This window comes from Callithrix jacchus, chromosome 7 (assembly GCF_049354715.1).
Source record: "Callithrix jacchus isolate 240 chromosome 7, calJac240_pri, whole genome shotgun sequence".
NCBI classification, from domain to species: domain Eukaryota; kingdom Metazoa; phylum Chordata; class Mammalia; order Primates; family Cebidae; genus Callithrix; species Callithrix jacchus.
The window spans coordinates 69,442,930-69,456,942 of NC_133508.1; the positions used below are offsets into that span (position 1 = coordinate 69,442,930).

Sequence of the window (14,013 nt, forward strand, 5' to 3'; positions counted from 1 at the left end):
TTGAAGGTAAATTACAGTGTTGAGAAAGGTGTTCTAGCAGTTAAGAAATGTTGAAATTGATTGGGATTTGCAGCTGCATATGGTGCATGTCAGGAGCCTGACATAGGGAGAGCCTGAAATATCATTATGCCACAGTTTTTGCTGAGGGGGAAGATGGCTCAGCGCTAATCAGGCAGGCATTGCCTTTTGTTCCTTCCCATGGCTGTGTGATTGACCTCCCTGTCTCTGCTTCTTCTCTTCTTCTCTAGCACTGATAAAGAGAGAATGCTCTGATTAAGAAAGAAGCCATGCTGTCCCAGAGCATTCTCTCTTTATTTTTTTTTTATTTTTATTTATTTACTTATTTTTGAGATGGAGTTTTGCTCGTTACCCAGGCTGGAGTGCAATGGCACGATCTCGGCTCACTGCAACCCCACCTCCTGGGTTCAAGCAATTCTCCTGCCTCAGTCTCCCAAGTAGCTGGGACTATAGGCGCGCACCACCATGCCCAGCTAATTTTTGTATTTTTAATAAAGACGGGGTTTCACCTCGTCGACCAGGATGGTCTCGATCTCTTGACCTCATGATCCATCTGCCTTGGCCTCCCAAAGTGGTGGGATTATAGGCATGAGCCACCGCACCCAGCCCACATTCTCTCTTTAAAGGGGATTTAAGAAGCCAGAATCAGTGGTACAGAATTGATGGTTGTTCATAACCCAATTTCTCCAGAAACTGCTGCTCCTAGAAACTGGGTGAAGGTTGGGTAAGTGTGGGTAGATGTGGGAGACAGTGTTCCTTAGATCCCTTTTGTGAACCCAGAAGCAAGGGAAAAAGGGAAGGCAATAATAACTCGTCACCTATATTAGCCAGTGCTTTAAAAATCTAAGCTCATGCTGAGAAAACAAGTTGCAACATGTTTAGCCATGCCCTCTGGTCTGCAGTTAAGTTTTTTCTATATATTCTAGACAAAATACAAGATTGAGTCCATGCAAAAGGCTCAATATAAGTTTGCTAAATACACAGCAACTAGACATTCTCTCAATCTGAGGTACTCTCCTTAACCTATGCATATCTGTTTTGTTCCTGTCAGTGTAGATAGGATCTTTTGTTCATTTTACATTATGGAAAAGTCAAGAGGAAAAGGAGAAATGGACTTTTTCCAAGAGGAATGGGGTCATTCTCTAATTAGCCTATTTTGAGCTTTTATAGGAAGAAAAAAACCAATCACTTAAAGCTAGAAAGTGGAGTTTGCTGCTGCTCCTAGTATTGTTCTGCTTTTCTAAGAGAAAACAATTATCCCTAAGCTGATTCTAGGGTATGCTTGCTTTGTATGCCAGAGCACCTGTCAGGAAAAAAAAAATTCCACTTGTCACAGGAAGTATCAGCTGGTCATTGGTGGAATTCCTAAGTGAACAAGCTCCTGCCTTGTCCTTCCTCCACACCTGTCCTCCCCCGTGACAACTGGGACATGCCATAGACAGAAAATTTGGCCCTCCCCAGCACCATTGAGAAGGGGGTGGAATATAACATTTTGGATAACCTTTAAAGTAGTTTAGGTGATAGTCCTGAAATGTGTCACTTAGGAACTATTTGTTTTGAGACAGGGTCTTGCTCTGTTGCCCAGGCTGAAGTGCAGTGGCGCAATCTCAGCTCACTGCCTCCTGGGTCCAAGCGATTCTCATGTCTCAGACTCCTGAGTAGCTAGGATTACAAGCGTGCACCAACATGCCCAGCTAATTTTTTATTTTTAGTAGAGATGGTTTCACCATGTTGGCCGGGCTGGTCTTGAACTGGTCTCAAGTGATATGTCCAAAGTGCTGGGATTACAGGTGTAAGCCACCGCAACTGGCCAGGAACTATTTGTATACAAAGATCTTCAGCTTAATTTCAAGTCACATTTGAAGGTTTGGAAATATTTTGTACTGATGGAGCTTTATGGAGCTGGGCAAGGGAAGGAGGTGAGCAGGGTATCCCATTTATAGAAGCACTTTGTTCTTTGAGGCTACTTCATAAAAGCAAATTCCAGTAACCATCAAGTAGGTTCAAAGAGAGTCAAATAAATCTAAAGCATCATGTTAATGGGTTGGTGAGATTTTACACATTTTTGTAAAGGGTTTAAATAGAACCCTTAAAAATTGATTCTTGAGAAGACCCATTCTGAAAAACTAGGGGACAAGAGTAAGAAGAGGAAAGGACTTCTGCCTCACAGAAACAATCACCAGTCTGTCGTCCTCCCCTCAGACCCTGGGGTTTCCATCATGCTCCTAGGAGGATGTACCTTGGCTCCTATTGTAGGAAGTAGGTGGAATCTGGGAATCTTCTAAATTCTCTGTCTTTGGCAGATAAGGACAGCAAGACCTAACCTCAGAGAATTAACTTGCCTGAGTTGTTAGGTGATTCCAAGACAGGGTCTTCTGCCTCTGGGACCAACATTTTTTTTTTCTTTTTTTGAGACGCAGTTTCGCTCTTGTTACCCAGGCTGGAGTGCAATGGCGCAATCTCGGCTCACCGAAACCTCCGCCTCCTGGGTTCAGGCAACTCTCCTGCCTCAGCCTCCTGAGTAGCTGGGACTGCAAGCACATGCCACCGTGCCCAGCTAAGTTTTTGTATTTTTAGTAGAGATGGGGTTTCACCATGTTGACCAGGATGGTCTCGATCTCTTGACCTCATGATCCACCCGACTCGGCCTCCCAAAGTGCTGGGATTATAGGCGTGAGCCACCGCGCCCGGCTCTGAGACCAACATTTATCCCACAGGCCTGCTGTAGTCTGCAAGTAAGGTCTCTTGGTCTCAAAGACTTGCCTGTGCCTTTCCAAAGTTGTGAGAAATGTCTGTGGATCTATGTGATGGTGAAGGGATCCCATCCCAAGTCTAGCTGTGTGGGTTTTGGCTTTGCAACTACAGTGGATTCAGGGAAGGCTCAATTGTTATACAATTGCAAGTTTAGGGAGGTAATTAAAGGGAATGGAGTTTTATCTAAGCCAAGAGTGTTTGCTCCTTTTCTCTCATAACCTTTATGATGTACTACAGGCACAGATTAAGTTGAAGACAGGAAACCTCCATTAGGAGAGCTCCCTGAGCTCTAATGACAGTTATAGTATACCTAGTGCTGATTTGGGGGCTTCTCCATCATTTGGCACTAGATGGGCACGGAGGGCTTAGGAAGTACCTCTCTGAGGTTTGGCTTAGAGTTTAGTGTACTAATCAGTTTCCTACTTTGCTGTGCAGCCTCTAAGACCTTCTTTCCCTCTGCTTTCAGAACCTTCTAGAACAGCCGACTTTAAGCCCTGCTCACCTGACATTTTCTCTCCAAGCTCTTCCTGGCTCTGAACAGGAATGTTTGAGGTGCCCCATTTACTGGTTTTTGCTTATTGGCTAATGTCATCATTACTCTTTCAGCCTACTTTTGGGATCATAATGGTGTTCCTTTAACAGCCTAGAACAGCATGCTGTGAATACTGAGCTGCAGAAAGCAGCTTTTGCGGTTTCTCTTTACTTCTTTCCTTACCCTGGGGAGAAACAAGAATTGCATTCCTTTGGCCAGGAAGAGCACCCAGCCCCATCCAGAGGGGAAAACCCTTTGTTTTAAAAAACTGAGCCTGCATACCTAGCCAGTGAGGCAGCCCAAGCTTGGTTTGGGGAGCCTCAGTAATAGGATGATGGAGCAGCTATTTTCTTCTCCTACACGTGCACCCCCATCTGTTTGAGATTTCCCTTCCAACTCCAGCTTGGCTGGCAGGCATGTCCCTAAGAAGCTGCAGGCCAAAATGGAGAGAGAACTGACTTCCTCCTCCACACATCCTGACTTGCTGCCAATTGCCAGAAAAAGAGGGCAACATTTGGGCATTTACCAGAAGACAAGGATGTGCCTTTTCATTTGTCTTTTTATTTTACATTTAAAAAGTGGTTATTGCTCTAAGTGGATCAGAGGTAAGGACCTCTCCCCTAAGGAGCCTTGGCCTTGCAGCCCCATTCAGCAGAGATGGAAGTCACAAGACAATGAGTGGAGCCTTATGCCCTTCCATGAGGAAGCCCTTAGTATTGCTGACTTCTGCCCTTTATCCGGTCTCTCCTCCCCAGTGCTGCCACACTTGGGCAAAGCAGAGTAGTGGCAGACCCAGCCTTGAGAGCTCTTGTAGATCAGAAGGAAGGGGCGGTCATTGGGTGATGGCTTCTGGCTCTCTGGCTTGGGGACCAATGCTCTTATCATTCATTTCAACAAATATTTACTGAGTACCAGGCTTGTGCTAGGTGTAGTTCTCCCAAACCCATCCTTGGCCAGCAATGGAAGATGCAGAGATCCACCTCTGCCCATGCAGGCATCTAGCAGCCATACCTCATCAGTCTTAGGGAAGAGCCTACCTTCCCTCATCAAGCACCATTTTTTTTAAACCAGAAAGGGCAGTGGAGAGAGAGACCTGTCACGTCACACCACTCGGGCTCTAAGGAAGGACATGAGGACCCTGGGTAACTTTCATAGAACTCTGGATGAGATGACAAGATATGAAGACCCCAGAGACCAGTGGTGATAGCCAGGGCTGCTCTGCCTGTCCATGGTGAATGGCTCAGGCCTGCCTTCCAGCAGCTTCCACTCCAGAAGGGGTGTTTTAGTAAACCCCAGAATGCCAGATGTGATGTGACTTTTCAGTTGTCCAAGTTAGCATTTCTGAAACTTCAAGAGATACTTCCTAAATAAATTGGACCAGTACCTTCCAGGTCTTCCTAAGACCCCAAACTAATGATCTTATAGTCATAAGGGTCAAAGAAGATAGAGGATGCAGGCAACCAGCTTAGTCCTCGGGGGAGTCTCTCTGCCCTCCAGAGTGCAGCCCTCTGATTTTTGTTTTCCAAAAGAGACAAACCAGGTAGCATCTTACACACTTGCAAAGGTGTGTCTCACACCACACATATGTCCTTGATGGCTGGATCCAGAAAAGGCTTGATGGCAGCCATGATCCTGCGTGGCAGGCAGCCCCACAGCTTCTCTGAAGTTCCTTGGTCTGAAAGACACAGCTTGAATCAGTCCTCGCGCTTGTCATCTCCCAGGGCTTTGTGCATTTTCTCAAAAAGGAAGCCAGTCCAGGAGAGGCGAGGAGGCAAAAGGCTGTGTCTCATGCAGCTTTGCCTTTTCCAGAATGGAGCCAGGCCTTTTAGTTTTGTGGCTTATTTTTATTTTTTTGCAGAATTTGGGTTTGTAGTTCAGCCTCCTTCATCTGACTAGGGCAAAGATAAGAGAACTGTACAGCTAGCTGTGCCTCCTCCCCTCTGCTGCAGTCATCCTTCTCCCTGTGCCCATGGGCCTGGGGACCAGCTGAGAAGAAAAATGGAATCCTCCCTGCAGACAGGCAGTCACACTTCAGTGATGTTCACTGAGGGCTTGTTTGGAAACAGGAGGAAAAAAAAATGAGAGAAGCAGCCAGGACTAATTGAATAGACTTCTTGCAAGGCTGGAAACAGAGGACAGAAGAAGGAAGGGAGGAGCAGCAAGGCTGTAGCCTAAATAAGCCAGGCTCTTGTCCCTTGTGGAAAGAAAAGAAAAGCCCTGCCTGGATGTCTTGTCTTTCTGCCTTTTCAAACCCAGCCTTCAGCCTCACTCAACTGAATGGCCAAGACTGAGTCCTGGGCCCATGGCCCCTGGCACCCAGTCTACCCCCAGCAGTCATCCCTCTGAGTGCAGCCTCAGCCACTGACATTGTTGAGATGCTTCTTGAGATGGGGGTTAATAAGAGGCTTCAGGAAAGTGCTCCAGAGAGAGGACAGTAAGCCAGACGGTACAAGGAGATGGAGGGAAGAGGAGATGTAGAGAGGGCCAGATGTTTGTTGGATAGTCATCGTCAGAACCATGAGATCCTCTCACATTCTCTACTGTCTGTCTTCTTAGCTGCTCAGGGCAAGCACTGAAAAGGTTTTCATATCTGTTTTACAGAAGAGGAAATGAAGGTACAAAGGTAAAGCACCTGCCCAAGGTCACAAGGCATAGCAGGAGCAGGAATAAGCCAGAACACCCCACTCCTGTTGTCCTGCACCAACCAAGAATTCCGCCCTCCCCACTCACTGCTTTTTTTTTTTTTCCAAACCACCACTGGCCCCTGGCACTCTGCAAAAGGAGAAGATCCAAAATCAACTTGCAGTGTCCCTGTGTCACACAGGCAGCAGCCAAGTCTGGCTCTGCCCAGCTGTAGCTATGCCAGGCCCCAAGCTGACCCGGTGGTAGTGTTCACCTCCTGGATGAAGCAATAAAATCCTCTGAAGTCCAGGGATTACCAGGGCACGAGGCACAGGGTGGCCCACCCAGGCCCAGGTCTTGCCCTCACCTTGCTCCGAAGAAGCCCCCCGCCCTGGTGCTCTGGTGTGCTGGTTTCTGATGCACTCTTGGTTTTTTCCTTGTTGTTATTGGGTTCGTTGTCCTTGATAATGTCATACTGGCGGCAGAAGAGGGCAATGACACCTGAGGGGAACAAGTGAGCAGTCAGAGGCCAGGGCCTGGGTTCTCGCCTCCCCTGCTTCATTCCCACTAGTGCTTAGCAATGGTCTCTCCAGAGTGTGCCTCATCTGCACTATTCCAGCAGCCTCCCTCTGCCCTCTGGCTCCTGTTTTCACCTGTGCCCTCACCAGCCATCCCTTCCACTGCTGCTAGGCTGATCTTCCTATAACATGCCTCTGATCATATCTCCTCCCCTCCTTTCCTTTAAACCTCTGACAGCAGCCAAGCGCGGTAATCCAAGCACTTTGGGAGGCCGAGGTGGGCGGATCACGAGGTCAGGAAATTGAGACCATCCTGGCCAACATGGTGAAACACCATCTCTACTAAAAATATAAACATTAGCTGGATGTGGTGGTGTACCCCTGTAGTCCCAGCTACTTGGGAAGCTGAGGCAGGAGAATCGCTTGAACCCATGAGGCAGAGGTTGCAGTGAGCTGAGATCGCACCAATGTACTCTAGCCTGGGCGACAGAGCTAGGCTCCATCTCAAAAAAAAAAAAAAAAACAACTCTGACAGCTCCCATTTTTCTGAAAATAGAAACAATAATAGCATTTGTTGAGCTTGTGCCAGGCTCTGTGCTTACACTGACATATTCTATCTCACTTAATCCTCACAACTCTATGAGGGTAGTACCTATTATTATCATTCCCAGGGTACAAGTAAGGACACTGATGCAGAGAGAGTTTAACTAACTTAACTCAAGGTCACACAGTGGTGGAACTAGGACATGAACTCCAGGACCTGCGGTCTGTGAAATGTTTAGTTTTATCAAACTAATAATACATGAACATAATGCTTTTGAAAGACAGACAGTATTAAGGCAGCCAACTCTAGTCCTTCTAGGTGTTTTCCCAATTTTACCTCTATATTTAGAATGTTATTTCTTGATCTATTTTAGCAATCTGTTGACTTCCAACTATGGTAGATAAAGCATAACAACTCCCCCTACCTCCCTCCCTATTATCCTAATAAAATTTCATCACAATTTTGGGTTAATTTGCTATGTTTATATTGTTATGATTATATAAATACTGTCTGTGCCAAATCTAATAACGAATCATAAGCAGACCTCCTCTTCTGTACAATCCTTTGTTTTTCCCTCATTTTTCCAATTGCCTGTTTTTCTGTATGCCTAAGGAATATTTTTTTCCAAATGCTTTACAATATAGCCTGCCTTTCTCAACCACCATGCTCACAGAGCTTCAGCATGGTGTTCAAATCTCTCAAAAGACTCCCATCTACAGCCTCACCATCCTTTACTCTCTGATGTTTTACCTTCTCTCTTGAATTGCAGCTGCCCTGAACCAGACGGAGCTTACTTTATTTCTTGAACACACCAAGCCCTGAACACTCTTCCTCTTTTGGCTGCCTGGTGAACTCCTATTTATCCTTCAAAGCTCAATTCCCATTTTATCTCCTCTCTCTCTGTTTTTCCTGATTTCTAACTGACAGTTATGCCCTCTCCTCCGCTCTCCTACGTGGTTCTACCATAGCACTCATTACATTGGATTATAGTTAAATTCAGCCCAAGAAAATGAAAAAAAATTTTTTTTAAAAAAGTAAACAAACAAAAAAATAGCTCGGGCCTGGCTTTTCCCAGACAGTTCTTTGCAAGCACAGGGCTCTTCTTAGTCATGATTGTAGCACTACTGCTTGGACTGTGATTGTTCATTACATGCTGGTAGAACTGAGTACAAAGATGAATGAAACTTGGCCTTTACCAGCTTGGGGATCAGGGAGGCATTCAAGCCTGAGCATCCCCTGTTGTGAGGCCCAGACCCACTGTCTCATAAGTAAGAAGGGGAAACCTGGGGAAGGCCATGCAGGAGGGGAAAGAAGAAACTGAGGCCTTAGGTGGGGTCCAGTGACATGGCTCTCAGTCTTCAGTGAGTTGATGAGCAAGATCCAATCTCTACAAAAAATTAAAAATTAGCCAGGCATGGTGGCACATGTCTGTAGTCCAGACTTAGAGGCTAAGGCCCGAGGATCACTAGAGCCCAGGAGGTCAAGGCTGCAGGGAGCTGTGATTGCACCACTGCATTACAGCCTGAGTGACAGAGTGAGACTCTGTCTCAAAACAGCAACAACAGCAACGACAACTTGGTCTTCATTCTCAGAGAGCTCACAGCCCCTGGGTAAAGGAAAGAGACTGAGCCCAGCTAACTTACATAAGGGCTAAAGAGAGGAGTAAACAGTATGCAGTGGGCACGTGGAGGCAGGATGGCCGTTCTAATGGATGGATTGAGGGAGTTTTCATGGTGGCTGTCTTTGAGCTGGGTATAGAAGGGTGATGAGGTTAGGAGAAGGTCCCAAGTCCAGGCAGTAATTTCCCCTGAGCTTCCCAGGCCTGGACCCCTGGAGGCACAGCACCCCAGAAGAAGAAGAAAAGGCTGTGGCCATGGCCAGAGGTAAAAAGCCTGTGGAAGTGTCCAGCCCCAAGAAGTTGAACCTCTTCTGAGGGAGGGCAAAGGCAAGTCCTCATCGAATCCTATAAGGCAGCTAACAATATGCTGTTTTTTTGTGTGAACAATGAGTTCAAGAAGGGGTCAAATCTGGTTTCCAGAACTGTTGTTGGCAGGACTTGGAGACTTTTCACCTTAGAGATGTCCAAAGCCCTTACCCTTTGTTTTAAAGAGAGAAGGACCTGGTCAGAGTCCTCCATTTCCCAGAGGCTGAAGGAAGTAGAAGGGCTTGGAGGCCAGACCCACCTGCCCACATGAACAGGACCACGACGATGATCAGCACCTCTCCTGTCCGCAGCTGTTGGTTCTTCTCCATCTCTTTCATGGTGACCTCATCTGTGGTGAGAGAGACACTAGGTCCAGTGCTCCTTTCCTCAGCCACTCCGCTAGAGCCAAGCCCAAGGCAACAGTGCTGATTTCTATAGGTGCCCACACATCTAACATACTTTCTAGAATGCACTAATGGCTACTTGAGGTGGCAGTGATAAGACCGAGTCTAAAGAAAGTTTATATGCCCAGGGTCTTGTAGGGGACTGAAGTGAACCCTCTCTCTCTCAGGTACTGCTTTACTTGCCAGCAGGGGGTACAAGGGAGGAGATGGAGCTTTCCTCAATCCACCCACTGGTCTGGTCCTGACCACCCCTCACCCCACCCTGTTCCTCTTAACAGCGCCCCGGGCCTGCCTTTGTTCTTGGAGGCCATCTTCTCAGCCTCTCGCGGAGTCTTGAAGAGCACAGGCTCGCTGGCCGGGCTCTGGCCCTGAATGGAGATGGCCTGCACGTGCACAATGTACTCCGTATCCTCCTCCAGGTCCCAGAGGGCACATGAGCGGGTGGTAGTGTTCACCTCCTGGATGAAGCGCAGCATCCGCACATCCTTCTTCTGCAGACAAGTGCCGGCCACTGCTGTCAACACTCAGTTACCAGCCCTGCTCCTGCCCACCTCCCAGTGGTGACAAAGCCTCTACATACACAATCTTCATCATTCCATCACCTCCCCTATCATTATCTCCATTTTACAGGGAAGGGAACAGGTTCAGAGAGTTTAGGGAAGTTTCCCAAGGCCACACGTCTAGTAAGCATTGGAGCCAGGTCCTAAACGCAGATGTCTCTGAGATCAAAACCATGCTCTTAATTTCTGTGTTCCATTTGAAAGTTCCCAAACGTTCCCTCACTGACTGTTTCTCTTCTGGGGCCCCAATTTTCAGACATATGTGTAAATTGCTGCTCATCTCCCTTGCCCCAACTTCCTACTTCCTTTCTATCTCTCCATCACCACCATCGTCACACTCCTACCCCCATCCACCACTACTATCTTGATGTGTCCTTCCCTCCTGGGGACAGTGGAGCATTACCTGCTGGGAGATGGCAAATCCGATGACAACCTCATCCTCCAAAACATCCCAGCTCACCACTGCAGAGTTGGCCTTGAGGTGCCTGACGGTGACGTTCACTGGGGCTGAGGGACTGTCTGGAGGACGGGGGGGGGGGGGGGGGGTGGCACTCAAGCCTGAGCATCCCCTGTTGTGAGGCCCAGACCTATGGTCTCATAAGAAGGGGAAACCTGGGGAAGGCCATGCAGGAGGGGAAGGAAGAAACTGAGGCCTCAAGTGGGGTCCAGTGACATGGCTCTCAGTCTTCGGTGAGTTGAAGAGCCAGGCCCAAGAGGCACCAGGCTCCTCATGACTAGGAGGGAAGCCCCTGCTGGCCACAGGCTGGCCCCACCAGGAGTCCAAGGCTCAAAGTGATGGGCCTAGGCCAGGGCCTGATCTAAGAGATGGGCGGTTAGAGTTGAGACAGTTATGGAGGGGACATAGGTGGACAGAAACTGAAGGTTAGCTGATGAAAAGTAGTCAAAAGGACTTCCAGTCCACTGCTCTTTTGACAATAATGCCCTGTCCAATGAGTGACCTTGAGCAACGGAGAAAGACCCAGAAATCGAGAAGTATCAGGCAGGGGTGAGCCCTGGGAGTGAGGAGCAACAGAAGTACCCCCAGAATTGTGGTGACCCAGGCAGAGTGAAGCCTAGGGGAGTCTGTGTGAGCCTCTTCTCCACGCTCTTCCAGCCCCAAGAGGCAGGTGGGGAGGTGGCCGGGGAAGATGGGGTCACTCAGAGCAGGGCCCCTCCGTGGGGAGTGGAGAAGACAGAACAAGGTGGGGGACGAGGATGAATGCAGAATTACTCCAGAAAAGACAGGAGGGAAGTGGGCGTGAGAGTGATGGGGACAGTGAGGGTCAGTGAGGAACACCGTCCAGGAGAGGGGCAGTGCAGTCACACAAGCCTCTGTATCTTCCAAGGGGCAGATGCAGCATGGGGCAAAGCTGGGCCTGAGCAGTGCTCCCCCACCCCCCTGCCCTACAGAGAGTGAACCTGAGGCCCAGGGGGATGGGCCTGGGACTTGAGGGAGACAGAGCCAGACATGGAGAGGAAGGTGGAGAGAGACGGGACACAGACAGGTGGCGGCAGACACAGAATCAGAGGACAGAGAAGTGGGGCATCTGAAAAAGATTCGAGAGAGCACACCCCGAACCACGGCAGGAGAGATTGGTAGAGGGAGAGATGAGCCAGGCAGCGGCAGCCAGGAGGGGCAGAGACAGAGAGGTAGGAGAGGCCGGGCAAGGACGGGCCAGCCCCATGGGGCAGGCCAGACACTGCACCAGCTCAGGGGTGTCGGGGCCCATCCCACGCCCTGTGCTATGCCCTCAGGTGTCAGTCCCCATCCCCTTCACACCTGCTCCTGCACAGCGGGACCCCATCTGCTCCCGCAGAGTTGGCCTGCAGGGCTTTGAGAGGTCTTGGGGACACGGAGAGAGGCCCAAGGTGGGGGTACTGGTGTCCTCAGCTGCTCCCTGGGCCAAAGAAGGGAGCTAGGGAAGCTGAGGCAAAGACCTAGGGTTAGGGGGATGGGATTAGGGGATTGGGGACCATAAGACCCTAGAAATCCCCGGCCTGAGGTGACAGGGGAGGTTTGGAAACTGAAGGACAGGTCTGGGGGTCAAGGAGGTAGGAAAGAGGCTGGGGGTTGGGTTAGGGGAGCAGTGTTTGGGCCGAGACAGGGGGTTCCCAGGGGGCAGGGAAAGGACCAGGGGACTCCCAGGTGGCTGGGCTCGAAAGGAGCCTGCCCCGGCGTCGGCCCCCCGCCCCGGGCCCCCTTACCCGCCTGCACCAGCGCGAAGCAGACGCAGCCCAGCCACAGGCGGAGCGCGGCGCGGGCGCGGGGCGGCCAGGCGCTCGGCGGCCCAGGGTGCATGGTGGCTCCTCCGGCCCGCAGGCCCGGGGCGGCGCAGGGGGACGCGGCTCCGGAGCCCGGCGGCTGCTCGCGCTCGCGCTCCGGCCCGCGGCCCGGCCGCCCCGCGCCGCCCCGCGCCGCCTGCATGTCGGCTCCGCGGACAGCGACTCCCGCGCGGCGGCGGTGGCGGCGGCAGCGTCCACGTCGGGCGCCCGGGGGGCGGGGCGCCCCCGCTGCGGGGAGAGGCGCGGGGGCGGGGTGAGGACCGGAGGGCGCCCCCACTCCTGCCCCAGCTACCCATTCGGTCCGCGACCGGGGAGGAAGGGGCTTCGCGGACTCGCGGCTCCCACCCTCTCCCCGAGCGGGAGCCCAGCGGTGTTCTCCGTGTCCCCGCCGCGGTCACCCTCGCAGCCTCTGTCGCCCGCGCACAGCCCTGACTCGGCCGCCGCTTTCTGCCCTTTCCCAGGGGCAAGGGAGGGCAAGTGCCGCGGAGATGCCTGTTTGTGCCCCGACCCCGCAGCGCACCTCCCCTTCCTGGGCCTAGGGGGTCCCTCACTCCAAGCTAGACCCGAGGCCTTGCGGCTGGGGCAGACGGGGGCAGACGGGGACAGAGGGGAGAGGTCGCAGTCAGGCTGGGTGAGCAGAGAGCGCTAAGTGGACACTGGGGCTCTGTGTTTCCAGTGGGGCTGGGAAGAGGCCGCTTGGACTCACTGGAGGGTCCAGCTCTGCCACCTCACGCCAATCCTTTTCCTTCATTTTCATCCCCACAGTGAGGGCAGTAATGAACGTCTACCAGGGGCCAGAGACTGTGCTGAGCTTTCTTTGCATTACGTGGCTTAATTCGCAGGGCAGCCCTGTAAGCTTACGTTCTGTGCACACTTTGCACAGGAGGAGCCTGCAGCTTGGACGGGCTACTTGACTTGTCCAGGGACCCACAGCAGAGCCAGGATTTAAGCACAAGCTAATCTGACTCCCAGAGCTGTGCTTAATTGAACCGTCTCCCCACCCAGAGTGACTTCACCCATCGGAGATTCCTGAGATTCTAGAATTGGCCCGGCCAACTCCTCCCCAGCCAGAAAACTGTCTGCAGCAATCTAAGAGCATCTCTGAGAAGGGGAGTGGCTCCAGCCTCCTCCCTCATCCCAGCCAGAGAAACAAGGTGGAGGAGAGGCAGGGACCAGGGCTCAGGGCCTTCTGCCTCAACAAGAGCCTGGGAGCCCTCTCTCACAACTAGCTGAAATTCCATTCGCAGGGCATTCCTTTAGGTCTTAAAGGTTTTCCAGAAGCCCTGGAAGGGCTAATTTTCTTTGGAAAGGGGACGCCTTGCAAAGTCTGCCACAGAACGTCTTCAGGGTCTTCCTCTCCACCCCTTTGGTTTTATATTAAGGAAGTGGGGTCTAGCGATGGGAAGAGCTTGGTGCAAATTGGCACAGAGGGTCAGGAGCAGCGACAGACAACCCTCCTCTCCTAATGCCCACCCAGCACTCCTTCGCTGGCCCCTGCACTCCTCCTTGGCCACCTTGGAAGGAAGGGGTGAGATGGGAGAGAGCTTAGGGGCTCTTGTTGAACAGCAGAATTTTCCTGCCCATTCCCTCAGTGCCCCCAGGCCTGCCTCACTCAGCAGGGTGACACTGCCCAGACCCATCGTTTCCTCTGCCACATACCTTGTCCTGGGAGAGCCTCAGCTGGGATCTCGACCTGTTTGGGAGAGGAGCTCCGGAGCCAGAGCACCTCTCTCTCTTTTCTCTTTGCTCTCTTTCTTTTTCTCTCTCCTTATTATCTTCTCTCTCTTTCTCTCTCCCCGCAGCTGCTGCCTGCCCCACCCCACCCGGCCCCGCCCCACCAGCTGCAGCTTGGCC

General features: G+C 51.2%; 1 protein-coding gene across 5 annotated transcripts; it reads right to left on the minus strand.

Annotated features, from left to right (window-relative positions):
* Positions 1-3,845: 3,845 nt before the first annotated feature.
* On the minus strand, positions 3,846-12,360 carry FNDC5 (fibronectin type III domain containing 5). 5 transcript variants are annotated; one of them, XM_035308617.3, is made up of 7 exons: positions 12,082-12,360; positions 11,657-11,774; positions 10,280-10,395; positions 9,609-9,807; positions 9,172-9,261; positions 6,294-6,427; positions 3,846-4,979 (listed from the first exon to the last, which is right to left on the minus strand). In XM_035308617.3, the coding sequence occupies exons 2-7, from the start codon at positions 11,679-11,681 to the stop codon at positions 4,770-4,772; spliced, it is 774 nt and encodes a 257-aa protein (XP_035164508.1). In that variant the 5' UTR covers positions 11,682-11,774; positions 12,082-12,360; the 3' UTR covers positions 3,846-4,769. The 5 variants fall into 5 exon arrangements, with proteins under 5 accessions (XP_035164508.1, XP_078187232.1, XP_035164511.1 ...); XM_078331106.1 differs by having other exon boundaries at positions 3,846-5,894; XM_035308620.3 differs by lacking the exon at positions 11,657-11,774.
* Positions 12,361-14,013: the final 1,653 nt, after the last annotated feature.

Bases quoted from the DNA above. Each gene is read 5' to 3' on its own strand.
- FNDC5 (XM_035308620.3), bottom strand. From the start codon at position 12,301: ATGCAGGCGGCGCGGGGCGGCGCGGGGCGGCCGGGCCGCGGGCCGGAG. The intron at 9,808-10,279 runs GTAATGCTCCAC...ACTTGTCTGCAG, and splicing joins GATTTGCCATCTCCCAGCAG to AAGAAGGATGTGCGGATGCT. The intron at 6,428-9,171 runs GTGGGTCTGGCC...TGTTCCCCTCAG, and splicing joins GGTCCTGTTCATGTGGGCAG to GTGTCATTGCCCTCTTCTGC.